This window comes from Falco biarmicus, chromosome 1 (assembly GCF_023638135.1).
Source record: "Falco biarmicus isolate bFalBia1 chromosome 1, bFalBia1.pri, whole genome shotgun sequence".
NCBI classification, from domain to species: Eukaryota; Metazoa; Chordata; class Aves; order Falconiformes; family Falconidae; genus Falco; species Falco biarmicus.
The window spans coordinates 87223924-87251877 of record NC_079288.1 but is presented as its reverse complement, the minus strand read 5'-3'; the positions used below and the strand labels follow the sequence as shown (position 1 = coordinate 87251877).

Here is a 27954-nt window from a genome sequence, read left to right as displayed (position 1 = left end):
TGCCCAATGATGGCCATTTCTCCCAGCTGAATACTGAGGGATGGTCTGGTGCCCATCTCAGGTTTAGACCCTGGTTCTGTGGGTGTCTGTCACCTTAACACAGGATGCAAGGACACCTTGCAAACTCCTCTCCAGGCATTTACATGGCCAGTGTGCTGGCTGGATGACTGACTCTGCCATGAAGAGAACCATCCACCCACTTTTGCAGGCAAAACAAGGCTTGTAGAGGGACAGCCTCTCACACACCATGACATGTTGCACAGGATATGTCTGGTCAGCAGAAGACCTCTGAAGTGCAGCAGGAACACGAGGTGGCAGAGCAGAAGGGATCCCATGGCATGGAGGGTGTATGAGCACAGGAGATCCAGTCTGAGCACAAGGGGAGTGAGAGGCAGGAGCCCTCTGCATCCTACTTGAGCTCACTGTGCAAGATTTGGCAGGCTTGATTTAGGAAGAATTATGTAAAAGATGTCCAACTAACCTAAACGGGTAACAATCCACTCCTGTTGCTTTGTTGGAGATTTTGAGTGGTTATTCTCTTAGCAACAAATACTGTTAAAACAAACACCAAACATTCTGGAGTCAACAGCTTGTCATGGAAATAATAACAGCGTTCCTCACCCCCTAGGACTGTGTGTGAATCAGGGGTGTAAAAGGATGCACACCTAATACATACAAAAATTGGAGGGGACGAGGATGTGTCCCAAAGGCCCAGCCTGAACAGCACCATGAGGAATAGTGTGGTTCCTCCTAAGACACCTGAAGCCCAAGTGTTGGTTGGATCAGAAAGGCAGAGAGGCAAGGCCCCATGCTGGTGCCCTCCAGGTATGTTGTTCACTGTTTCCAGACCACATGGGATCACCTTCACACTCCTCTCCCCCAGGCACAGCTGCATTTCCTTCATGAAGGAAATGGTCTCCTTGGAGGAGAGTCAGACCTCCTCAAATGTGCTTTGAGATGCCTGTGTATGAAGAATGGAGGGTCTGTTAAGGCAATGGGAAGAGTCAGATTTTTCTCTTATTCCTGCACATTAGGAGTAACTTTATGTAAGTGTCACTGAGGTAAGCAAGAGCAGAAACAGATGTGGAGCATAGCTACAAACAGGATGTGCAAATAAACTCATTACTCCATCTGCCCACTGTAAACAGCGTGAAATTAGCAGCAAGCGAGGAATAAAAATCCAGACAAATGGCCTTTTAAAGAGAGCAGAGGGAGCTGGAAGGTCTGCTATTAGAACAGCAGAGGCATGGAAAGCCCAAGCCATGCACAGCCCGGTGCACACCCCAGGTCCCCTGGCCAGTGAGGGACAGAGGTGGAGGAAATTCCTGGGGTGGTGAGCCTGCAAGGTGCTATTTTTGCAGGCAAACCAGAAAGGTCACTCCATCTTTGGGAGAGAAGACCTGATTTTCCTTTTGTCCCTGCCTGTTAGGAAGCACCATCTATTTTATGTCACAGAGATATATTTTTTCTCCCCCCTAAGAGGCGCTCTCTTAATGTTGCATAAAATTACTCTCTCAGGGGTAGTGTGAGGAGGAAAATGTGGTGTTATGTTGTCTCAGTTGCAAAGACATCGCTAACAATAAAAGCCCCTGAATGATTTGGGTTTTAAGTGACATGATTATGGAACGGGTCATTCGTGACGCTCCACTTCAAGTTGCTTCAAGCACCTCTGTCATGAAGTCTGAGTGGGGATGTTTTACGCTTTGGGCTTGGGCTGTAAATATTCCCTCCTGGCCTTTGTTCTATGAAGCAAGTCTCAGCTTGAGGATATATTTACTTAAAATTTCACAGGAAAATTTCTCAAATGGTCAATCTGCTTGATTTATTTAAAGCGGGATCCCAAAGTGTTTTACAGCTTTTACAGGCTGGCTGTGTTTATAACCATCCTGGGGAGTCTCTTCTGCAATTCATGTAGCAGAGAGAGGGAAGGAAGGTCGTAATTTCTGTTTTAACCTACTTTTCTAGCACATGACATGACACTGACAAAGTCATCTCTTCTGGAATAAAACCTGCCATGCTTTATCTTCATCCAGAGGAGATCCTTTGGAGAAAGCCAGGGTGAAATAAGTCAAGCACTTCCCCGCGCACCACCCCCCACCCCCACGCCCCGCCCAGGATTCTGCTCAGATATGTGCAGAGAAAATTCAGTGATATCTGAAAGCAGAGACTGTGAGGAGCTCCAGCTCATTTTATGGATCACAGTGCAATTGCAGACCAAATGATGTTTCAAGGAAACTGGTTCCGTGTGTTCAGAGTTCAAGATATGACTGCCCAAGGCAGAGTTTCCTACATGTTGGAAATAATTTCTCTCTTCCACATTTGGCAGATTCAAACAAGTCTTGAGTGCTAAATAAGCCAGTTCTATGAATAAATCAGGGGTGGAAGAACTCAAATTTGAGGTGTTGTGAGATTTGAAATAACTGAAAGCTTGACGTTGGCCATGAGGCACTTCAAAATAGTCTGGAGTTTGATGAAAGATTTTGCATTCGAGATGCCATTGGGATATTTCAGGAGGAAACCTCCTGGTGGGTTCACCCAAAGTTTGTAATAAACAAAATTGAAATATCTGCACTCCAGCTGCTACCTTCCACTCTAGTCAAGAGCAACAGAAGCAGCTCCATCTTAGCAAACACCCTGTGACTGCTGGGGGAAGAGAAATGGATATACTGGGCTCAAACGCTGAACTGGGAGGGCAGAAGGGCAGGAGAGGTAGCAGGTGGAAGGAGGAAAAAGAGACCTTATGGATAAATCCATAGGCTCTTGGAGAGAGGAGTTCTCATAGATCCCTCAGAGATGTAAACCAGGACCTCATATTCTTCTCAGGAGACAGGATCTTCTACTATTGTCTGAGTTGGGTCTCACCAGGAACAGACGCTGGAGAGGCTAAAAAACCAGGAGGTACCCCCACCTTATCCACCCTGTGAAGGGTAAGATATCCTTACCCTCCTGGTTCCTATCCAAAGGGAAGACAAGTTATGTTAGAGACAAGGAGCTCCTTTGGGAAGCATTTGAGAAGTCCTCCTTCAAGGTCATGACAGCGGTTTCTGTTTTTATAGTGCAGCAGGATCTGTAGTTACGTTACAGACACAGGGATTGGTTCTCCCCTTCCATAAATCAGGTTTCCCTCCTCACCACTCCCCCAAGCCACAGTACAGTCATGCCTGACCTATGCTGATAAACTCCAGAGCATCATGCCAACCGGAAGGATTGTGATTCGCCTCATCCTGACCCCTGTCTCCTCTCCATCACCTGAGTGCCACCATGCCCTGCTGAGCCTCTGGCCCTGCCATTGCCAGGGTACGGTGATGCAGCGGTGGGCCTTGGAGTAAGCACATCCCCAGGAGTCAGTCTGGATGCGGCCAGCCTGCTTTAAGAGAGGAAGAACATTTAATAGCATGGAATTGGTCTGCTCCAGGCCATGGGGGCACAGCACCAGTGAGCCTGCTGAACTAATTTATTGGTGTACATGTAGCAATAATATCTTCCTCCCATGCTTCTGTCTATCCTCAGTATAGGGAACAGAGCACTTTGCATTTTTACAAGTAACTTTGCAATTTAACAAGTAACTTTGCAATTTAACAAGTAACAAGTGAGAATACAGAAACTTGGAAAAAACCCAAGACAAAACAGTGGCAGTCCTGTGGAGGTGAGAGTGAGCAAGGGCCAACTCCTGGAACAGATGTGGGCTGACTTCATGTCAAAACACCCCACACAGAGCCATGCATAGCTTCAGGGAAGTGTAGGCAGAGTTAAATCATGTGTGAGGAGGAGAGGCTGGGGTCTCCATAGCATTGGGCTGTTGTTAACTTTGGAGGGCAGAAATGAGATAGAGAGCTGGGGGAGCAAAGGGTTTGGAAAACTTCTTGTACTCTGAGTAGGAAAGAGCAAGCACCAGGAACTGGTTGAGTTTCTGCCACATATAATCCTGCTTCCAGGCTGATCCTGTCCAGAGTCACTCTTTCAAATCAGGTGAAAGAACTTGGTCTCCGGAGAGAAGTGACATCCCCTCCTGGCTCATCATCTGGACACCACATGTGTCTCACTGCTGCTGGTGGCCCAGCAATATGAGGGAGAGAGTTGGGTTGAGGTGTTGGATATCGGGTTGTGTCTTGTTTCCTTAACATCCCTTAAACTTCCTTTCAGCCACTCCTGTTCCTCTGCAACGCTGCTAAGCAGTGCTGCAGCACACCCGAGCAGCCAGTGCTCCCCATCATGTAGGCCATCCATGGGTAGGAGTGGCAAGCCTGGGCATTTAAACCCTCCATCTGGCCTCTTGGCGAGGGATCTCCCCACTTAAAGATTTCAGAAGTAGGGTCGCTGCTTGTAGAGTGGATGGTGAGGAGAGGGATTTCCATCTGCATGCGAAGATGGACATCCCAGCCTGTTCCAGCTCATGGGAAACACAATTCATTTCCCACCTGGGGTTGCTCTGTCACCCTCACACCACTTCTCTGGTTTTCTTGCAGAAGGTATGGCGGAAGCTGTCAGCTCAAGCAGGGACTGCCTTCAAGCAGGCGAGTCCTGTACCAATGACCCCATCTGCAGTGCCAAATTCAGGACCCTCCGGCAATGCATCGCAGGCAACGGAGCCAACAAGCTGGGCCCTGACGCCAAGAACCAGTGCCGGAGCACTGTGACAGCCCTGCTCTCCAGCCAGCTCTACGGCTGCAAGTGCAAGCGAGGCATGAAAAAGGAGAAGCACTGCTTGAGTGTCTACTGGAGCATCCACCACACGTTGATGGAAGGTCAGTCAGGCAGGGCACCCATTTCTGATGATCTGCCTAAAAGGGAATTACTGCTGGGGTTTTCTGCAGAGCTCCTCAGCACCAGAGTGACTGCAAAAAAGGTCACCCCTAATAGTATCCCGTTCCCTCTCAAGACCTACTAATCCCCATGCTAATGACATTTTGGGGAAAGCAACCTTGAAAACCTGAAACATATCGTTCCTTCTCTTTTTTTAACCTGGCCTCTTTTTTATGATGTTCTCAGTATACCTTGAGATCTTTTGCTGGGGAAATGCATAGTATGTTTGGCATCTAAGTACGCTAGCCAAGCCCATGAAAGCCATGGATTTTACAGAAATACTACACAAAGCTTGGGCATTAAGGAAAAAACAGCATGAACTTAAAAAATCACTCTCCTGGAGGTTTCCAAATGCACCAGTGTCTTTGGGTTAGCGAAGATTTGGGGCTGGTGACATCAAGTTGGAATTGAAAGTGTTCCCAGAGCCAGTATTTTGTAAGTTTGGATTTTGACGTTTTTTAAGAGTCATCATAAAAGTGCGCCTCAGTGGCCATAACTCTTCCTTGTCAGGCTGGTGAGTATTTTATGCACCATGAAAATTAAAATGGGGAATAAAACAGAACCTTCCAGCCATGGGCTGCAAAATAGATTAATAAAACATTGCTGGCTGAAAGCTGAAAGGAAAAGTGCAGGGGTGATAATACAGGCCAAAAGGCCAAGCAAAACAATGAGGATGGAGACTGTAATGCATGGGCTTGCCAGAATGGGAACTGTTTGATCAAGTTCCCGGAAAGCTTTCAGGTGCCACAGCTGGCAGGATGTGGAGTATGGTACTATGAACTGACTGGGGAAATAAGAGACCTCAGCACCCTCCAGGATCCGATCTTTCCCATAATTATGTGCTGGGTGGCTCTGTCTGCATTGAAGTGAAGCCCGGGGAAGAGGTGGCAATCCAGCCTCTCCGTTCATCTCAGCAGGCTGCATCGCAGCTCCTTCCCTGCCTACCTTTGTGGCCTGAAGCTCTGGACACAGTTCATCTGTGATGTGGCTGGGCAGCACAGTGGTGTCAAAAGGACTTCCAGCTGCGGGACCACTGCTGGAAGAGCAGTGAAAGGATGGTAGGGAGTGCTGGGAGCAGGCAGGGGCCAGGCAGGAGTGAGTCTCCTCATACAGAGTGGGAGATGGATGCTGGATGGCCTTCCTACCCAGAGGCTTGGGATCTCTGTCTTGGGATGACTGTGAGAGGGTTGTTACCGCAGCCTGCCAAGACTCTGCCCTACTTCTCCTCTGCTGTCATGTCCTGAGCCCCACATTCTTTTCAAGCACTGGGTTCACTTCCAATGCATATTCACACTCCCAAACCTTTGATTTCCTTGCTTTAATTTCCCCAGGGAAACATACTTCATAACAGTCACATGTTTCAGAGTCCTCACACATGTTTAATTGACTGAGAAAGGAAGCCAATCCACATGGTCTGTGTACAGCTTTGTCTCTCAGTTATACATACCCAGGAGGCTGTAAAAAGCTTCCTAGAAGCCCTCTTATAAAATCAATTGTGGAAGCGTGTGCTCAGGGAATTTACAAAGCATGCTATTTACTCAGCTTCTCTTGAGCGTGCCTGTGTTTAGCCACCTTCCCATTTGGAGACACAATAACATGATGACAACCCGATAACAATTCTCTGATAAGGTGCTATATCATCAGGACATAAAACTGCTACGCTGGAACATACAAATGGGCCCCTCTCCAGTCAGTAACGATGCAAGATATTTCAATGAAGGTGTAAAGCTGCCTTGTAATGCACCTGTGGTAATTGCACAGGGCTATGTGCCCTGGGAGCCATTTCTTCCTGACCGCAGCTGGTGATCAGCATATGCCCAGAGCATGAGGTTTGATAGTCCTTTTATCCCAGCCAGTACATCTGCTGCTGCTGTCCATATCCATCTAAACGTCTAATAAAAAAAAAAAATGATACTGAGCTGTTTGCTTCAATAATATTCTGTGGTATCCATCAGGATGACGGGGCATTACAGACCATTGAGCGGATGAAAGGGAAGCACCGATTGAATAAAATTAGCTTCCCAGCAAGTTAAAAATGAAGAAGGGAAGTTTCTGTGGGAGCTGTGGATCATTAGCTCTATGCCAAGTAAGAAAGAGCTGCTGGCAAGGAGAAAGGGAGAGGTGTTAATAAATACGAAGGCATGTGTTGCCACACACACAACCCTGTGCACAGCCCTGGCTGCATCCTAGGAGGGAGCGATGGCCATTGACCCAGGGAGGCACATGTAGGAAATAGCAAGAACGGTAATGGAAACCCCATGTATGTAGGGAGCCGGTGGTTTGAACTCTGCCCACGAACAAGAGCCTGCGCTACAGCCCGGTGTCCTCCGTGGCAAACCCTGTAGAGGGGCTCAAGACTTGAACTGTAGAGGGTGGCAACTCACCACTTCCCCGAGAGCCTGTCTGACTCCAAAGCTGTGGTATATTTTTTAAAGCCAGTTACATCCTATCCCCTTCTTTAAGGGTATGGCCACACATCAGTTCCCGTGACTCTGAGTATTCATTTACTTACGACTTTTGGAGCACATATCCCCTTGGACACACCAAGCAAACCTGCACTGCAGCTGTTGAACCTTGTACATCTCAGACATCCCTCAGGAGGCTCATCTGCCTTCTCACCAACTTCTCTTTTCACCCCAGGCATGAATGTACTGGAGAGTTCCCCTTACGAGCCGTTCATCAGGGGCTTTGATTACGTCCGGCTGGCATCCATCACCGCAGGTAGGTGGGTAGGAAGATGCTCTTACTGGTTCAAACTGGGGGGCAACTGGCTGTGGGCCCAAGCACTACAGACAGGGCAGTGTTCTCTGCTCTCCTGGAATTTCTTCACAAAGCATTGCATGTTTCATGTCTAGCAAGCATTTTCCCAAGGGGCCGCTTATGATTCCTGTGCTAAACTGCTACATGTCCTAGTAAGAAGCACTTGTGATTTTTGTCCTTTGGCTTTTTCATGTCCATGCTATGAAGGGTTGGCACTGAGGGCTGTGGTATGAAGACCTCTCCCAACGAGCCATCATGGGTGGGCTGATTCTTCTCCATAGCAGGTGGATGACCTGTGCCATGCAGACACCCTGCCGAGCAGGGGCTGCTGGGGTATCATTAGGTATGAGAAGGTTCTTCTACATGATTCACAGGGTCAAACTGTGCAGGCAAAAAGGCCAATAACTCGACCTACAGGTTGATCCCAGCCACAGCCTTTAACCCCTTTAGTCCCTGTGGGCAAGCGCAGGACTCAGACCCATGTTCTGCTCTGCATCATGTAATCCACTTAATAACATGAGCAGAGCTGCCCGACACCTTTTAACCCCCTTGTGGGCATGAACCTCCAGCTCAGCAGTTGAAAGGTCAGTGCGGTAGCTATTAAGCCATCCATCACCAACATCACAGCTGCCGTCACAACCAGCCTTCAACTCTGCTTGTGCACCACAGCCATGGGGAAGGTTTACTGACTGTGATTTTTGTTAGCAAACTACCTGTCTGAAAGCAGGTAATGTGTGAGTCTCTGGCAGATGTTCCAAAACAGCAGTCCTGTTGCAGCACTTCCCAAATGGGCACCTGACTCTGGGGTGGCATCCACAGCTGGAGTGCACCCAGGTGAGTGAGGAGCAGCAAGTCCCTGCAGCTGATGGACGTCTGCAGCTGCCTCAATGGCGAGGCGCTTGTTAGGTGAAAATGTCCAGAGGCAAATTAACCCATCAGTCCTCGACAGTCTCAACAGCGAGGGGAAGCAGGTGCTCCTTGACCTCACACCTTACTGACTCCACTTGACTGATTTGAGCATGGAAAGTGAAGCATGCACAAAGCTGTTGCTGGGTTGTGGCCTTCTTTACTGGAGTTTTTCCCCCTTTTGCTGAGTCCTACAGGGGTCTACAGAGCACGGCAAAGACCTGGGGGGGCATGGAATTTTTATGCATGATTAAGACATTGTCAGGTTTTTAAAGCAGACTGAAAACAGTTGGGCAGCAAAGCAAATGGATCCAGAGCAGCAGAGATATGTACCAAAGGACTCAGCATCCACCTAGGGACATTAATTTTCTTGGTTTAACCTTTTTCGCCCTATTTATACTCATCGACACTTTCTATAACATAACTTACAACCTGCCGCCCTGTACCTGTCCAGTGCCTAGGATCATACAGGTAGCATTGCCAAAAAAAGCATTTCAAATATATATAAAAAAATAAAATTTCCAAGAACTTGTTGAAACATAAGACATCCCCATGACCGTATGCCAAGTCAGAGCCCACTTTTACATAAACAATATACGGCCACCATTAAAACTTTACAAAGGGAATTATGTCCCTCCACTCTAATTGTCGTGGTGATTTAAAAAAGCACATCCTCTGTTGTTGTGTGGGAAGAGGAGAAAAGCTGGTGTGTTCCCTGTGATTCATTAACTGAATGGGTAATGAAACTCTTCCAAGTAACTGTTTCCTACACCTTTGCTTGACAGCTCCCCAGTGTAAAATGATGCTCTAACAATATTCATCTCTGGGCATTTTTAAAGGGAAGTAGCTACGTGGTGGGAACACACCAAGCAAACATTTCACCCGTCATAAAATAACTGTAATACTGGGAATTTGACTTGCAGCTCACTGTAAGCAGTGAGGACAACAAGAAAGGAAAAATAAATGCTCGGACAAGGAGCATCTGATAATGTCAGTGGAAATGAAGGGGGGCAGCCAGTTCTGAAGTGCTCAGAGAGCTTGTCAATGTTTTAACACTTGTCAGCAGTGACTGGTTGGTTTTAACTCCAAGCCAAAGACAGGGCTTGACTCTACGTTGGAAATTTATCATTCTGGGGATTTTTCCTCTGTGAAAAAATCCTTCTCTGCTGGGGAGAAAGTCTTTCTAGTGTGCTTCAGGTCATGGGCTTAATTCAGAGAAGTGAAAAATGGTTCCAGATTCATTTTCTCTCTCATGCTTGACATACCCTCATCAGTCCGATCAGACAGAGCCTAAAGTCTTGACTGACTCCCACCAGGGACTCTGTAGCATTTCCCCCTTCTATAAAACAAAGCCCCATCCATCTCTGAAGGAGCTCTAAAACCGGTGTTAGACAAATACCTTTCCCTCTTACCTATTCCCCACATTTGCACAGAAGAACATTGGCATGCAAACTCCTGAGACCTCTATTTGCCCACCGAAGCAGTGTGTTTCTCATCCCTCACTGCGGTTTTTGCTTTATTTTCCTGATTGTTCCTCCTGCTGCAGGTTTTCCTCCACCTTCCCTGCACCCCCCCAGCACACCCCTGCTCTCCCACCCCAACTGCTGATTTGGGACTTTCTTTCTCCTCTTGTTTAAAAGGGTGGAAATGCAGAGCAATTTAGCTGAAGCCAGCAAAGGGGTAACCTTGCAAAGTGTGTGGGGAGAGACCCTCATGAGCTCACATGTGGGCAGCATCAAGGTCCCAGGGGCATCAGGTTGGACGGTAGCTCTGATCCCCATCCTGTGAAGGTGCTGTTGCTGCTTGGGACCTGGGCAGTGCTGGGCTGGATGGGAGAAGTCAGAGCACTGTTGTGGTGCTCTGAGCCTCAAACAACTCTCACTTAGCTGGCAAGGTCCTGGGATGAATGCAGCACAGCTGCTGCCAAAGCCAGACTTGACTCTCCGGAGGTCTGCGGAAACTTGTTGCACCGGGCAGAAAGTTTGGGGTGCAAGGGCTAGTGCAGACTGCCCACAGAGCAGGAGATCCAGCTTTGCCACCGACTCAGTGCTTGATCTTGAGCCATATTTTGGAAAAAGAAGGTCCATTAGAAGAGGTCCCATCACACCGGTGGATCCAGTCAGGGCCATTCTAATGGTTACAGTCTTCCCAGGCCTCAAGTTGGTTAATTCACATAGGTAAAGTGTTACGAGATGCCCAGGGTAGAGCAAAGCTTCATTTTGTTAAACATAGGAGCTCGATGGAGCAGGCTCTGGGGTGTGAGATTTGTTGTGTGGCCATGGCACCTCTCGGGAAAGGTGAGTAGGGAAAGCAGATTTGGTCCTTTCAGGACACAGAGAGCAAATGTGGCCTTCACCCTGGCCACTGCCTTCCCAGAGCAGGTGGTGGTCTCACCGAGGTGGCCATGGATGGGAGCAGGATGGGGATGAAGGACCTGGCATAAAGTGCTGCTGCTGGTGGGGAGGTCAGTGCAAAACCCCATCACCAGCTTCCACCACCCCACAGGGTCCGAGAACGAGGTGACCCAGGTGAACCGGTGCCTGGATGCCGCTAAAGCTTGCAACGTGGACGAGATGTGCCAGCGGCTGCGGACGGAGTACGTCTCCTTCTGCATCCGACGCCTGGCCCGGGCCGACACCTGCAACCGCTCCAAGTGCCACAAGGCTCTGCGCAAGTTCTTCGACCGTGTGCCGCCAGAGTACACCCATGAGCTGCTCTTCTGCCCCTGCGAAGACACAGCCTGTGCCGAACGCCGGCGGCAGACCATCGTTCCTGCCTGCTCCTACGAGTCCAAGGAGAAGCCCAACTGCCTGGCGCCTCTGGACTCCTGCCGGGAAAACTACGTCTGCAGGTAATGTTTGCGCACCGGGGTGGCCAACATGAAGAGATGTCCCTTGGCCAAGCCTAGGGGTTCACCACTGGTGACAGCCTGAAGTCCAAAGCCAATGCACTCATGTGAAGTATCCTGTCTGGAGGCACCTATCTCACCACATCAGGCCATTGCCTGAACTCCTTCCCATCACCCGTGTCCTTGTCCCATACTCTATACAGAAGGCATTAACAGACAGGAGAAGATCTGATATGTTTGCGCTGGAGTTTTTTAGACCTTTTCTGTGGGTTTTTTGCTTTAGTCCTAAAGAAAGATTTGCTATGGAAATAGTTCCAGGAAGGTGCAAACTAAGTAGGGATGTGGTGTGGGATGCTTGCAGCCACTGTCTCCTCACTGTCTATCTTCCCTAACCCAGAGCATCCTACAGCAGAAACCAAGCCATCCTAACAGTCACAGGCACTTGTACATACCTTAAAACCATGGCTTCCTTTTTTTTTTTTCTGTTTTTTTTTAGAAAAATTAATTACATACAAAAAATTATATACCCTTCTGCTGCAAGGCTGGATGTTCTGGTGAGTTCAGTAGGAGTCTCAGAGTCATGGTTGTCACTTGAGATCGACCCCAATAGTATGGGGCCAGGGCGGTTTGCTCCTCTGTTTCCATTAAAGCCCCATGCATGCACATGCGCACAGACCCATCCCCATGTGCACACTCACAGGCATACCCCTTAAGTGGTTTTCCCTCAGCTGTACTATTGTCACCCTTCTATTTCTCAGAAAGTCTTTTGCTATTCTGGAAGGTTAATCCACATGCAGCTCTCAGGAGTGGAGTCCATTTGTCGGTATGAGATGTAAGCCTGTAAGAGCAGCCAGACTGCACCAAACCTAGTGGTCTCAGCCCAATGTCCTGTGTGCAGCTTCGGCCACAAGCTGACAGCTGGAGAACAGCACAAAAGCAAGCATAGGACACATTTCCCAGTACTGTCCCAGTCTCTAATTGTTGTGGGCTTTGGGACTTCCTGAGCTGAACTTCCAACAGCCATCCCCTACCTGCATGTCATCTTGAAATTACCATTAAAAAATTCTGTCTTTTCACAAAGAGAGGCGAGAGCAGTAGGACCTTCTTAGAAGGATGGACCGGTACTAACACCTTCACCCCTCTGCATCCCAGAAACATGGATGAAGGCGAGCAACTGAGCCAGACATCTGAGATGCAAAGGCCCCGAGGCACACCAGCTCTTGCTCAGATTTCCCCCAGGTGCTCAGGGAATGAGAAATGGACAGGTACTGCCCTCTCCCTAAGAAGACAAGTGGGCCCAGCAGGGAAGAGGAGGTTCAAAGGGGAGAGTGTTTCTTCCCAGGAGGCTGGAAACCATTTCCTGCAAGCAGCACAGCTGTTAATTATCTGGTTCCTTGGTCTCTGAATATATAATATAAAACATCCCCTAGAGACATGGTGGGAGCAAGGGGTTGATGTGTGACCTGGTCAAAGCTAGCGGTGCAGAAACCACAAGAAGAGCCAGAAACAAATCATGACACTTTCAAGAAATTAAGTGAAATGCTCCAGGGCTCACCCTGCCTGCACTGCTTAGTCCTCCTGTAGCTTCATCACAGCTGTAATCCCTAGAATGTCCCAGCTTGGAGGGGTGGGCTTTACTAATTTGAATAATACAAAATATTTGAGTAATACAAAGCCTGCAATCAGTACCTCCCTCCCCTAAATCATGCAGCAAAAATTTGGGCAAGAGTTTGCCTGGCTGTGGCACAGGAGAAAGGGGTTGGTATGGGGAAAACCTGGGAACAAAGAAGAGAAGGAGAAGATTGGAGAGGAGGAGAGACGTGGGCAGGAAGGTGCAAGTCAGAGTGCTGACTGACCAGGAGTGCCGACAAATTGTCTGGAAGAGAGGGGCTGTCTGGGAGGAGCAACATGCTCAGTTTTTCTGAGATTGCCCATGCAGGGCAAACATTTGAGGTTCTCAGCCCAGGGTTCAGACACTGCAGGTTGTCATCTAAAGGGCCCTGCCTTCAAGCGTTGCCAGTGTTAGTGCTCACTTGAATTTCCTAAGCAGTTCAATTGCCATGTGAGATGCCTTCTCACCTGGCCACGGGATGCCTGTTTAGATGGATCTGGACTTCCAGAAGTTCCTATGCCCTACCTGAAAACCCCATGTGGATGTCTTAGATATCCCACAATGTGCAAACACCACCAGATGCCCGTGTGCCAGCAACAGACTCATCCCTAAGGAATTAGATGGCAAATATCTGTTTAACAGCATGATTTAGAGTTTATCCAACCAAGCCAGCTGGAGAACCACAAGCAAAGAGCAATCAGTCTGAACGATGCACCTCCTTCCCTGCGTGGCCCGAACAGTCCCAGCAAGCCCGGTGTGTGACTCAAAGCTGCTTTGTGCTAAGTGGTTTGGCGCTTTGACCTAGGTGAAGTGAAAACTGAGGCACAGTGGTCTGTAGTTGGAGCTGTATGGCATATGCTTCTTGCTCCACAGACTCCAAAGAGTCCAACTTTCTCCTGGGAATGGGTGCCTGCAGAAAAGGATGTGGCAGCATGCAGAGGGATTATAGAAGAATTAACGTTGATGATATACAGCTGTGGGCTTGCTTCAGGGGCAGTGGGTTGGCTGACGTGGGTAACGTGCAGCTGTGGTTGGTTCCTGCAAAGTAGTTAAATAGCTCTAAGGGGTATGGAAGAGAAGTATTGGATGAAAAGAGACCCAGAAGAAGTAGAGGGAGGAAAGAGAGAATGCCCTGTGTGTAAGAGAGACAAGGAGAGGCCCTGGGAGAAGTAGGGGGCCTGGATGAGGAGAGGCTGGAAGAAGAGGAGCCCAGAGAAGGGATACAGCAGAGACAAGAAGCAGGGTGGACTGGCCTGAAGAGGATGAAGAAACAGCACGGACAGTAGATGAACCTTTTGAAACCTTGTGGGAATTGGTGGCCGTGCTGGGGCAAGGCACGGGAACTACTGATTGAAGTTAACCTGGTATGGGATGGTAAAAGCCTTGTTGCAGCTGGCTGGTTTTGATGGCGCTGTGACAGCAGCATCCCTAATGGTGGGTAAAGCATTTCACATCTAAGGCTTTGGGCATTTTCCTTAATCTGAGGATGGCCTTAGCTACATCTAGAACACAGTCTTTGAAGAGAGAGAAACTGGACCAGAGTGACTCTCTCTTTCAGCAAATCAGCCTAAAAATGAAGGCTTAAGTCTCTAAAGGGAGTTATTACCTAAGAGATGGATAATGGCAATACAGAATGAATCCCCTCACTGCCTGCAACAGCTCTTCCCTTGAAAACCAGCTTCACACACAAGAAAAATATTTTTTTCCAAGACTGGACCTTTCTCGCGCTCCCAGAGGAGGTATGTAAAACATCATCTGCAGCCCCTATTTCTGTCTCATCTCAGAGTGATAAAACCTGCTCCGGGGTTCATTGGGGAGGGGGCAGGGCAGGAGAGTATGCGATGACATCCATTTAAGCTGGTTTAGCAGCACCTGCAGCAGCAAAGGATTTTGCCAATGTGTTCCCTTCTGCAAACACCACCAGTGTGCTGTTATGTCCCTTTTTGCCCTGAATATCTGTGCTAACCTGTCCCATTTTGTGCTTTCACTCCATCAGGTCGCGCTACGCAGAGTTCCAGTTCAATTGCCAGCCGTCCCTGCAGGCTGCCAGCGGCTGCCGGAGGGACAGCTATGCTGCCTGTCTGCTGGCCTACACAGGGATCATAGGTGCGTCCTTTGGCTGGTCTCTCCCACTCTTTGGGTAGGAAATCCTCCTCTGGGTGGGAAACATCTTTCAGGGGAAAATACCCTGGGATGGCCCATCTATCTGCCCTGTCCCTGATGCCATCAGCAGTGATGCTACTGGAAATTGCCACCCACTGCCACCTTGCTGACTTCAGAGGATGTCAGCTTGGGTTGTCAGATGCTGCAGAGACCCAGCTGGCAGCAGTTACTTCAAATGCATACAGAGAAGCACCAATGGCTGTTGGACTTGGTCCATCCTGATGGATGGGATAGATGGACAGCTATTTGGATCAAGATTTCATTCTGATTTAATCCTTCCTTTGCTGTCCGTGACTGTTCTAGAGATTGTTTGGCTTTTTTCAGTGACAATGTGGAACGCTTATGCACGTTCACATGCAGTTTTTTAATGTTATTAGGGAACCTGAGTTCCAAGGAGCTGCCCATTCCGTGAACTAATAACACATTTTAATTGTCTGAAGGCTTTGTTGGTTGTGTGGTGAACAAAAGGGTTGTGGCTGCCTCTTTCCTCCTCCCTGGGAGCAAAGCAGACTGGTGACACCAGCACTTGAGGCGTTTTCTTGTGCTGCCATCATGGAGGGGCTCAGCTGAGGCTATAAGCAGAGCAAGCCAAGAGAGCAGCAAGGAGGGAAATAATCATCCCTCGAAGTACCAGCCTGGTGGTAACACTTCTCCATCCTTCCTGGCAGGTAGCCCCATCACACCCAACTACATTGACAACTCAACGTCCAGCATAGCTCCCTGGTGCACGTGCAATGCCAGCGGCAACCGGCAGGAAGAGTGTGAGAGCTTTCTGCATCTCTTCACCAACAATATCTGTCTCCGTAAGTATCGCCCGGCACATCGGTGCTCCGGCAGCATCACCCACAAGCTAGTGAGGCTTCTTGTGAATGAGGGTATGAAGATGCCCTGGTCCTCAAGAGCCTGTAGGTGTCCGGCTCCCTGTGCTTCCAGCAAAGGAGCTCTGAAGACCCTCAGACACATCTGAGTGATGTAGTCCCACTAGCCTGGAGAAGGGAATGTGTGTGCTTTCCCTTGGAAACATTGCCCTGACAACACTTTTTTCCATCTTTCCCACAAAAAGGAAATGCCATTCTGGCCTTTGGCAATGGGACCTACCTAAATGCGGCTGTGTCCCCATCCATCCCCCCCACCACACAGATGTACAAGCAGGAGCGAAATGCCAACAGAGCTGTGGCAACCCTCAGAGAGAACATCTTTGAGCACCTCCAGCCCACCAAGGTAGGAGAGGGCTGACCTGGCCCTAAAAGATGCTTGGCCATGTCTATACCTCCTCTGCTCCCTCCTCACCTAGCTCGCTCTTCCATCTGTGTCACTTCAGCTACGTGCAGACATCCAACCTTTCTTCCAGCTCCTGGAGTTCCTGATTCACCCTCTTCATGCCCTGACATAACTGTCCCCAACATCAAGCACAGGGCTACATCCCCCAGCTCTGCCCTCCTGCTTGTTGGTCACTTTCTCTTTTCTTTCATGGGTGCTAGAGAGAGATACAGGTTTTTTTAGAAGCCATGGAAAATCCATGGGCTTTTCAGGAGTGTAGAAGAGGAGCCAGGACCACTGGTTTGGCTCCTCACCCTCCTGCAGGGCAACTGCACAGCTTCCAACAAGAATTTCAGCTGCCTGGGGCACAGGTTCCTCCCCTCTTAGATGAGGATCCTGGAGGTCATAATGCAGAGGTTTGACTGACTAAGGCTTGCTAAGCATGGGAAAATTTCAGGTCAAAGGTTCTAGTCATCAGCAAATTTAGTATCAAAATAATATTAAAGTTATTTTAAAACAAATAACAGATTAATTTACTGATGATGGAAGTACTAGGCATTAAATATTTTATTTCTAAATAAAAAGAAATGACCTTGATTTGCCAACCACCAGAGTAATTTTCAGACTGGATTATTTTACTACTGAATAATTAACAGTGACCCTGATTTGCTCGATGGTCAGGTAACAAAAGCTGTCAGTTAAGTAGATTCCAAGGACTGAGCATGGGCTTTTCACTGGGTTAGTTGAAGCCTTCAGAGAGCTTTCATGCACATCCTCTTTTTTTTTTTTTTTTTTTTTTTTTTAAGCCTCTTTCCTGTTTCTTCGGCTGGGAAAACACCCAACTCATCTCACTCTGCTCTCTTTTCACAGAGCAGCAGGTTGGGAGGCACAGACATGTGGCCTCAGCTTCCCTTGCTGCTTTTCAGGGCATTGGTGGCCACACAGAGCACAGGCACACTTTCATTGGGCCATAAACTTTGCACCCAGGAGACCTGGAGGGTTTGCTTCTAGCTGGTGTTCCCCAGACCTTAGTGGTGGCCTGAGGTCCTGACCTTGCACTGAGAACTTTATAAGTGGTGGTGAAGCTGTGAACCTCCCTTACAACTGACAGTCCAGCCCAGGTAGCCAACTGCTGTGGCCACCAACAAGCGGGAAGCTGGAGAAAGCAACTGCAGGAAGGGGTGGCTGTACCACATCGCCAGCCTCCACATGGCAGCAGCGTATTCCTCTGCTGAGGTGTGAGTGCTGCTGGAGCATGGTCCCTGCTGACCCTGCAAGAGAAACCGGTGAGCTGGGTCTTCACTTTGGGCTCAACTTCAAATCCAGAGCCTGTTCAAGGAGTTTGGTGCCCCTGGACTTGAGGAGGAAAGCTACAATGGACTCAGTCCACCTGCTTGCCATCTTCATAGCAGTTGGCTTTAAATTATCTCAGTTATCAGCTAATGCGAATAAAGGTCTCTAGTAAAGCAAGTTTTTGACCACAGATGTCCCCTTACAGAAAAGGAGAAGGGTGCAGTTGTCTGCAAGGGATAGGCACCCAGAGTGGGAGTCAGTCACACAAACACATGCACTGGATTTTGAAGTAAGCCACTTGGCTCCCAGCCACTGCTTGGTGAAATGTCTACCAGCCCCATGGAGATGTATTCAATACCCAGGGGACATCTCTGCCTGAAGAGGCCACCAGGTTGAGCTGCTGGCCAGCAGTGGATCTCCATTGACCAGAGCGGGCATCCAGGCAGCCACGTCACACGAAGACCTCCAACCAGTGTCCACACCTGTGGGCTGCACACCCAGTGCTCTGCCCACGAGGTGACCCTGCTTATTCCATGGTGCTAACCCCACCTTCACCCTCATCTCCCACAGAGCTGGGCTGACCCCTGAGATTGCTGGGGTGCTGAGACCAACCCTGGCTTCCTCCGCCCATGCACACACATAGCAAGGCTGCACAGCCCTCAAGCCCTAAATTCTCAGAGGAACCAATGTGGGGGATGACCGCACCGCTCACCCCATGCTGCCTTCTTTCTCTTGCAGGTGGCTGGAGAGGAGAGGCTTCTGCAGGGCTCCACTCGTCTGTCATCAGGGACCTCCAGCCCAGCAGATTCTTCCCACTGGGCAGCCTCTCCGCTGCAGATGTGGCTTCTCCTTGCTCTTGCCGTGCTGAGCCTCCTCATGATGTGAAGCAGGGCAGGCGCACGGCAGGCAGAGACTCTGTGTTGGTTTCTTTACAAAAACAACCAGAACAGTAACTCTTTTGGGGGAGGGAGGGAAGGAGGGAGGGGATGGGAAGGAGAGGTGAGCATGTGGGCATCCCTTCCTCCTCCTCATCAGTCTGCCAATTTATTTGATTTTATACAATCAGCATCATTGACAACCAGCTCATTCTTGGTCCTGGCCACCTTTCCACCCCACAGCTTGGTGGTTGTCTCTCCAGCTCTCTGTGGATGGGGTCAGAGCCATGGACAATTACCTTGGATAAAGTGAAGGAGAGAGCTGAGCCAGGAAATGAGAGCTGAAAAGAAATGCTTTTGCCTGCCCCAGACAAGCGGGGAAAGACTTTTGATGGATGAGTGGTCAGGAGGTTTCCTGAAGCCCTGACTCATGTTGGGGGGCTCTTGACAGGACACATAAAGTGCTGTGGAGCTGAGACTGCCTCCAGGGTTGCTCAGGACCTGAAGGGCAGCCCACCTGGTTCAGACTGAAGAAACCAGAACACCAGTCAGAAGGTTGTTGGTTTTGTTCAGAGGAGAGGATCCTGAAGCACCTCTGGTGTGAACCAAGCAACCACGCTACAAACTGGCTGGCGGGGATTATCCACCTGCTTGAAACCATGGCCAGTGTGCAACCAGCATGCATCTCCAAGCTGTCGCCTACCCCTCAGCCTCTCCTTTTTAGAGAAACATGTCATGTGTTGATGGTGTTCAGGAAGAAACACGTGTGTTGTGTTATGTTTATGGCTGGCTGGCTTCATGTCCCAACCCTAGCAGCTCTATTCACTGGTCCCGTGAAGTGTTTGGGGTAGGTGGTTTTTTGTTACATCCAAACAACCAGAGGCCAATGTTGTCCCGCTCCAGGCTTAACCTTTCTCCATGAAGGATGAATGTGTGAGCACACAGGCAGGACTCAATGCGAGCCCAATTCAACTCATCCTCATGTGCTACCTGTGCATGGAGACGCAGAGGGTCTTCGGTCAGGGGGTTTCTTTAGTTTTCCTAGGGAGAGACAGAATAGAAGAGGTTTCCTAGCCACCACCCTGGGGACATAAATATCCAGCCAGTTTGTGGAAAGGCCAGGTCAAAAGTCGTGTCATGGGTAGGAAGTGGATTGCTCCATCCTGAAGAGCTGGCAGAGGCAATCGCTTGTGCCTGGGTTAGCGTGTGAAGGGCATTGCCTCCTGCCAAGTCCTGTCTACTCAGCTGAGACATCATTTAAGCAAATGCTGGTGAAGCGACCTATTCTACCGAGCTGCAAGCAGAGCCCCAGCTGGAGAGTGAGGACAAACATCTCTCTGGTCTCTGGGACTACCTGAGCATTTGGGGGTCTTCACTTGAGGAGGCGAGCTGAGGATTCCCAGTGCCTTCTTGGGGGGTGGAACCCCTTGTTAGCTCAAGCCAAGAAAGAAGATAGTAAAGAAGGGTGAGAAGGTTTCCCAGGATAAATCCTTCCCCAGGCTGACCACCATGGGAGGCACAGGAATAACTCCACATTCCTGAGTATTTAGGCCTGGGCTTTGCCGCAGCCCATTTATTCCTTGGTTTGTGTTCCTCCAAGGAACACTACTAGTTCCTTACCTTTTGGATCCATAGGAAGGCTTTGCAGCAGCTGACGCAGCAGTCCAAGGCTTTTTATTCCCATTCCCTGCAGAACACCTTCTGTTGCTTATTGCTTCAGATTCTTCTGAAAAACTGCAGCAACTTTCTTGGGTTCTGGTCCAATATGAAATCATTCTTGTTTTCAGTTGAACACCTGTGGACATGTAAGACATGCACAGAAATCCTCCTGGCTGCATCCTATCCAAAGTTCTGCTCCTCGAGGTCCTCGGGGCTGTAGCACCTGGTTGTCCTAATCCAGGGCGGTGCAAAGGAACATGACAGGATCCAAGTCTTGCGTGCAGGGTGCCAAGTCACACCCCAAATTGAAATTTGCAGGTGAGATCTTCACTGCCAAGAGGCTCACCCAGATCAGAAAAGCAGGCAGGGAGGTAGTACTACAGGCAGGAAAGCCCCTTGCCTCCCTTCAAAGTGCTGTAGCCGTGCATTGAGTTGCTGTGAACATCTCCCCTTTATCCAGGACACTGGTGTCCTCTGAGAGACAGCGGAGCCATCTGTGCACCAAGTGACACAAGTCCTAGCTGCGACTCCACAAAACTAATGTCCTCTGGGCCACAGGTGAGAGAGGCAATGAAACCCTGATGCTCAGCCCTCCAAAGGCAAGGAACTACCTCCCCATCATGAGGTCATGCTGTGAATTGCCTTCTGCTGCCGCTTTCCTTTCAAGCCCTGTAGTCACATCTAGCTCTTCTACACATCTGGCCCTGACAAGCCTGTCTCCATCAGCCTTTCACCTCACGTGGGCTGAGCCTCTGCGTAGGATGAGCATGCAGGTGTCAGCTGCTTTCCAGGAGTACTCACTCCCACAATCTCTCATGGCTCCATGCCTCTGTCTCATAACTTGCTGGCGGTGATGTTGAAATGCCGCTCTGCTGTTTCCTTCTCTGGTTGGCAGCCAGCAGAGGCAGACTTTTTCTATGTGGGCAGCGTGACCGGCAACCCCACTTCAGCTCTCCCTTAGGACTGGTATGCTGTGGAAAACAGACATGGAGAATCCTACCTGTAGACTAGCAGGGATGAAGGAGACCTCCAGAGGTTGCTTGGTCCATTACCATGTCCCACAGCAGGACCAATGGTCTGTTTACACTCTCTGGCAGATTTAGCTTAAATGATTTTTAACAGTTTCAGTAAAAGACATCACCATCTCCCCCGGATTTATACCTTGCTTTAAAGACTCCTTAGGATGTTAGTTGTCTCTAAGCATCACAGGCCAACAAGATCCTTGATTCCCATTGCAGTGCCTTCTCAAGCCCTCAGTTTTGGAAGGATGGTAGACCAACAGCTAAAAGTACCCTGAGGCTGCAGGAGGTGACAGCCAGCTACCATGGATCATATCACAGATGCATTGCATGAGCAGCTCGAAAACCACAGCAACAGTCTGCCGGGATCCTGCACAAACTGCAGTGAGGTAGTGCAAATGGGCATCTGCTAGAGGGGGTTCCTCCCTGTGCTCTTGGTTGAAGCACCTCAAAAGCATCTGAGGAGCTGAGGTTACAGGTCTGAAAATGCACCCCCTACCCTCAGCCTTCGTCCTGTGCGGTTGGACACAGCGTTCTTCAGGCACTGTCCCAGGCCAGGTCCTGCACTCCCGGCGGTTCCCCGTGCTCTGGGGATGCTTCAAAACAGGGAATGAGTGAGGCGCAGAGTGATGAGCCCCTCACCCAGCAGTAAAGAGCCGGGTGTTGGGATGGGCAGGCATATTACACCGATTTTTTTTTAAAATAATAATAATAATCCCCAAACCTGCATGACTTCTTCCTGATCATTTCCCCCTTTTTGCCAATATTCGATGTCAATTCTCCTTCCAAGCCTGCTCACAAATCAAACTTTGCAAAAAAAGGATGCCTTTTGAGCAGCCCTTTTGGAGGAAGGAAGCCCGATCACATTCCTCCCCACTTGCAAACACCTGTGTGCACAGGCCATTTCTTTTCCCTTGTGAAAAGTCAGACATTTTTTTGGATGAAATTTCATCTCTGTTGAACTCTGTGAAGTGAACCACGGACCTTCATTTTTAAGTCTCTTGACTAACCACCAAGTTCACAGCAGCTGCTTGTAAAAGCAAAGGACTGAGCGAGCCAAGAGAGAGAAAGGGAGACCATTTTGTTTTAGGAATTACTCCATACCTGGGGACTTTCATAAGCACAAAGAAAAGTCATGGGAGAAAATAATAATATATATTAAAAAAAAAAAAAGAAAGGGAAAAAAGAAAAAAAGATCCAGCCAGACTTTCTGTAGCCACCTAACTCTATTTTTTTTGCTGCTCAGCACCATTCCCAGTGGTTTGGCAGTTCTGGAAGCCTGTGCAATATTGTGTATGTACAAACATCACATCGTTGTCAAAGCAAGAGTGTGAGCAGGGCGGGGGACACTGCGGCAGGGTGCCAGTGCTGGAGCAATAACCACGTGGGGCGCAGGGTGATGCTAAAGGCTGCGTGCGCATGTGTGCACGCATGCACCTCGGGGAGGCGGCTTGGTGCCTGCCTGTACTACTGGGGTATAACTTGTACTTATCTCTTCTGTACATGTCAATATTCAAACATATCCATGAATAAAGCACACATGCATTTTCCTGACCTTCTTGCTCCTATCTGCGATTCCAGACTGTTTGTGTCCGCACATGCAGGCTCACTGGTCCTGTGCCATGAGGACAGCTGGATGAAATAGGGGGAAGTTTTGGGGAGCTGGCAGAGCGGTGGGGTTCAGGTACCCCGTGCTCGGGCTGGAAACACAGCTCTGATCTGGTGTCTCCCAGCAAGGAAGGGCAGCAGGTGGAAACCCAATTCTGCCGAGATGGAGAGATGTCAGTGCCACCTGGGAAGGGGACACAGACCCACACGAGCCCTGAGGCTGCTTGTGCTGTGCGCAGGGGTGGCGCACACAAAGATTTGGGAGCGAATTGGTGAAGATTTAGCTCAAAGTTGGTGCCAGCACGGGAGGAGGGAGGCATTGCAGGATGTAGCAGGGACGGGAACAATTGCACCTGCAGTTAGAGGTACATGGAGCCACTAATGCTGAGATGCCACCCGGGAGGGTGGAAATACCTGGGGGCGGCTGGTGCTGCACCCTCCCACAGGCAACAGGAGGAGTGAAGATGGAGGAGGGGGGCGGGTGGTGGTTCATGCCAGCCAGGGAGACTTCTGTTCATGCCACAAACATCTGTGAGTTATTTCTGGCAACTTTAAAAAAAAAAAAAAATCACAGGGAAAATTGATTACAGGCAAATTGAATGTTTTCTTGCCAATTTTGGGTAGAAAAAAAATTCTAGAAAACAAATGTATAAAAAATTCATACAAAAATGGTGAGTGAAATTCAAGTTGGTTCCTAAACACAAAGTGAGTTCAAGGTCAAACCTAGAAACGTTGTACTTTTTCCTCCCCAAACCCATGTTTGTCTTCACCCATGGATGAAGCAGCTGGGGATACAGTGGGGTAGCAAAGCCCCAGGGTCAGGGCCAGACTCGGGGCTCTCATCAAAGCCATTTCCCTCCCCACAATGCGCAGGCTGTTTCGGTGGCTGGGGTTTTGCAGACTCAAAGAAAACTTCCTGGGAAAGTTCCAGCTGGTCGAACCCAAAACGTGCTGTGAAAACCTTGCAGGCCTGATGTATTTACCCTGCACCTTGGCAGGCGGCTCAACCAAGGTCAGCACCTGAAAAGCTGGGGAGGGGGGGTGGTCCAGGGCCAGACATTGATAGCAGGGTGCCAGCAGCTGCTGGGGTTTAGGGGGACCTGGCCTTGAAGGAGAGATTGGGACTCCCATGGTTGCAGGGTTTCTCCTTGCCTCTGTGTGCTGGTTTCATCGATATGGGGTGAAGCATAGGGCTGGTTGAGGCATCCCCACTCTGGGTCATAGCAACTGGCTTCAAGTGAGCCTGGAAATCACCCTAAAATTTAGGGTGAAGAGATTTTGGAGCAGGAGCACCACTAATAGCCAGAAGGGGCTTTGCCTGACCCCCACTTCTATCACATCCCTGGGTTCAGGGAGAGTTTCAGGGGGCTGTGGCTGTGCCCACAACAGAACTGAGCCCCACTCCCCCCTCCAGCCAGGGACAAAATGCTGGAGCAGGAGCAAGTGAAGTGATTTCCCCCAGTTCCCAGAGAGAAGGTCCTACAGCCTCTGTAGCCCCCCGAACAGAGAAAAACCTGGGGCATCTCTGGAGGTTCGGGGGGCTCCCTCAGCAGAGGGGAACTGGTGGGACCAACAACTGCAGCCACAGCACAAATGAAATCCTGCAGCTGATGTACAGCTGCTGCGAGGGGACATTTAAAGCAGAAACAACAGTTTGCCATCCGTTATCTCCATGCAAACGGTGCTGATGTGCTCATGGGGTGGATGCATCTCGCTTTGGTTGTTAAAATGTTGTCTTACTGCACAGAGTGCAGGAACGGTGGATGTTAGCCAAAGGGAAGTGCTGCAGAATTTGCAGAATTAGCTTTGACATGAAAAATGTTCAAAGCACTTTTTTGGTTTTTCTTTTTTTTTTTTTTTTTTTTTTTTCTTTCTAAGGAGACGTGGAAATTATTTCTGGCGGGAGCAGGGGTCCCAGGGAATGTGTCAATGAAAATACTGCCAGTCACGCTGTCGAAGGCACGTTGTGGCTGCGGATTGGAAAGCAGAGCTGATAAAGCAGTCAGGGAGCTGCCAGTGGGACGGATGGAGAAATGTGGCCCCCAGAGTTATCTCCATGCTCTGCTTTAATTCCCCATCACGATGATGCTTCACAACCAGCTGTCGCAATCCAGACCTGCTTGCTAAACCTCTGCTTCCAAATTAAATTCAGGGGTCAGCATGAGGACCAGGAGAAATTAAATCCCACCCTCCCATGGCATTGCTGGTCACCACCAGTGGAGTGAGAGCAGAATCAGCCCTGGTCCTGCAGTCTGTGGGCTTGTGGAGCTGTGTCCCGGGCTTCTGGCCAGCAGCAGGGCAACACAGGAGCATGATATCCTCCCTGTTACAGCTAGAGTGGCCAAGGGCACTTTTGACAGTGTTTTGGCTAAATCCCCTGCAGATGTGGCTCCTGGGAAATGCACAAGCTCTGACTGGGGACCTGGGAACACAGAGAAGTAGAGGGAGGAGGAAGGGTCCAATTGCCATCTCAAGGTTGTTTGAACTTGCCTTTTAATTTTATTGTTTTTTCCCCCTGAGGGGAGAGATTTTACCTCCCCTGAGGCATCCCTAGTGCAGATCCCTAAACCTGAGCTTGTCAACAAGTCTCTGAAGTCACCAGGGAGAAAACAGCCCTCCAAGGTCATCATGGACCTGTCCTCGCTGTTGGCCGTAGGGTGATGACTGGAAAGGTGTTGGTGCTATCTGTGTTGCAGGTGCAGTTTGGGGAGGTCTTGCTGTTCCAGCCACCCCTGCAATGGGGAAGGCTGGGAGCTCAGCCCACCTCTAACTGCTGGTTGAAGTACCACCACCAGCCTGTAAACTCATCAGCAGGTCCCATCTTATTAAAAGATCTCCTTCCACCTACTTTATCTTATGCCTTTGAAAATGTCCCTGAGTTTTCATTTTGTCACTCCATCCCCTGCTTTGTTGCTACTTAATTAGTTCAGAAACCAAAAAACCCGAGAGAAACAGAAGAACCTCTGCAAATTGTTTTTGCCTGCATGGTAGGCTGTGTTAGCTATGGAGCTCTGGCTCATTTGTACACCTCTGTCTTCTCCTCTTTTCCCCTTAACGGGGCAAAAAAGCAAACGCTGGTGCTTTCGCCATACCAATAGATGATTTTACTACTAACCTGTGGCATGTAAGCCAGCCATGAGTTGTCCCAAACCCCACCTTTTGCTTGAGCAAGGAGGAACACCACCCAGTCTCCAGCCCAGGCTTTCTGTCAGGTGGTTGACTTAAATCGGTTGCATTGTAAAAAGACTTTAAACTACCCCGCCTCTGTCTGCAGATGATTGATACTTAAACCTTGTAGGAAGAAAAGCTGCATGGCAAACTCCTCTGTGGCTCCTTACCCAGCTGCGTGCATTAATGACAGGTGACAGCAAAGAGCATTGTCCCAGACGTACGCAGAGCCTTGGAGAGCCTCCATACTCTCTTCTATTCCTTCCCCACAAACCTTTTTTCTTTGCTACAAGAAAAAACAGAGCAGGGATGAAATATGGCCCCTTACCTCTACGTTTTATCCTGCTGTCCAAAATGAGCTTCAACTAGCTTTAAAACCACTACCCCCTCCCCACTTCATTTCAAGTCTGGACACACCACGCTGTGCTTTCAGGCTGGCATGCTTCGCTCTGCTCGGCAGCAATTTCTGAGAATTGGACTTCTGCATCCAAGTTTAATGCTATGGGATGAAGTAGCACAATGGTCTTTGGAGACGGCGGTGACTGAAACCTTCATGGCTCATAAATGCCAGGTTCAACTCTGCTTCATCTCAGCAGTGCTTAATTTCAAAGCTGAAGAGCGACATAAAAATAAATGGAGAACAACGGATTGCGTCTCGGCAGGAATCCGTTTCTGGATGCTGTGGCATGCTGCACGCGGGCTTTCAAGGGGTGGGAGATGAGAGGTCACCTCCGACTTCGCTCTCCTAGCTTTTGTGTGCATTGCAACACCAGCTGGCACCGACATTTGGTAAGGTTGCAAAATCATTAGTGAAATTCTTTGGTGATAAAAGTCTCCAGGGATGTCAGATTTTTTCCTCTTTGGATTCAAAGGAATGAGCAGTTTAGTGGGAAAATGAAGAGTAAGAAAGGGACGGGGCTGAGATCTCTTACTGCTCTTGGGTGTATTTAAACCCCAAATGCAGAAGCCCTGAGCTTTGGGACAGCAGTAGAGTTGCCAAACCAGAGAAGGACCAGTTCTGTCATGGTTGATGACCCCAGTGCTGAGGAGGTTGGAGCAAATCAATTCCCTCTTCAGCCCTGACCATTCCAGATGACCTGCACGGAGGATAAGCCCCTTTATCTCCATGCTGAAGACTTGGAGACCTCTAAGATGCTCCCTCCCTTCCACCACCCTTCAGAAACAGCTGTGGAGATCAGGGACCAAGCGCTTCCCTAAGGCACCTTAGGGAAGATGGGGGCAAGGGGAGGGGTCGGGGGGATTGCAAGGCAGTGTGCAGACACAGCGGCCACCCCCGGGGTTTGTGGAGAGCTCATCCCTCCTTCCCTCCTCATAAATTCAGCACCTAGCACAGGGTGGACACAGGGAGACACAAACACCTTGAGACCCACCAGCACTGTGGCAGAAACTCACCCTCAGCCCAGCCCAAAGTCTTTAAAAACATTGCGAGTTATTTCTTCCCCCTATTTTAAGAAAGAGGGGAAAAAAAGGCTGAAAAAGTTTGTGTGTGGGGAGAGACATTTTAACCAGATCATCTACTTTTTATTTCAGAGGAAAGATTTGCATTATTTACTTTTGTTTATGTACATGTACTTCACATTTGTATTTAAAATGCACAGACCTCCCAATAATTTTCTCGTTCCTGCTTTAAATTAGCTGTTATTTTACAATACAAAAAATTATACCAAAAACTGCAGTCCTAAATGTGTGTATGTATAACACCCACAATCCCCAGCAATGAAATAGTTTACAATACTTGCTTGTATTTACATATGAATGCAATAAATGCTAAATTATACATATTAACAAACTAAGCTCAAGTCTGAACACAGATAATCGTAAATAATTACAGAAGAAAAAAAAAAAATCCAGACTACAATTAATTCAAGGATCTTAGCGTAAAGAACACTTTTTGTGCACAAATTTCAGAGTAATATAAAACTCTCTTTTTATGTTCTTTTTGCTTTTTTTTTTTTAAAA

General features: G+C 49.0%; 1 protein-coding gene across 1 annotated transcript in view; it reads left to right on the top strand.

Moving 5' to 3' along the window:
• GFRA4 (GDNF family receptor alpha 4) overlaps window positions 1-22752 on the top strand; it is a 76140-nt gene extending 53388 nt beyond the window's left edge. Inside the window, exons 2-8 of the mRNA XM_056351489.1 lie at window positions 4467-4745; window positions 7444-7524; window positions 10975-11320; window positions 14926-15035; window positions 15761-15895; window positions 16156-16313; window positions 18384-22752. Of these exons, the coding sequence (XP_056207464.1) occupies window positions 4467-4745; window positions 7444-7524; window positions 10975-11320; window positions 14926-15035; window positions 15761-15895; window positions 16156-16313; window positions 18384-18530 (1256 nt within the window). The 3' untranslated portion in view covers window positions 18531-22752. The remainder of the gene's footprint in view (window positions 1-4466; window positions 4746-7443; window positions 7525-10974; window positions 11321-14925; window positions 15036-15760; window positions 15896-16155; window positions 16314-18383) is intronic.
• The last annotated feature ends 5202 nt before the right edge of the window (window positions 22753-27954 follow it).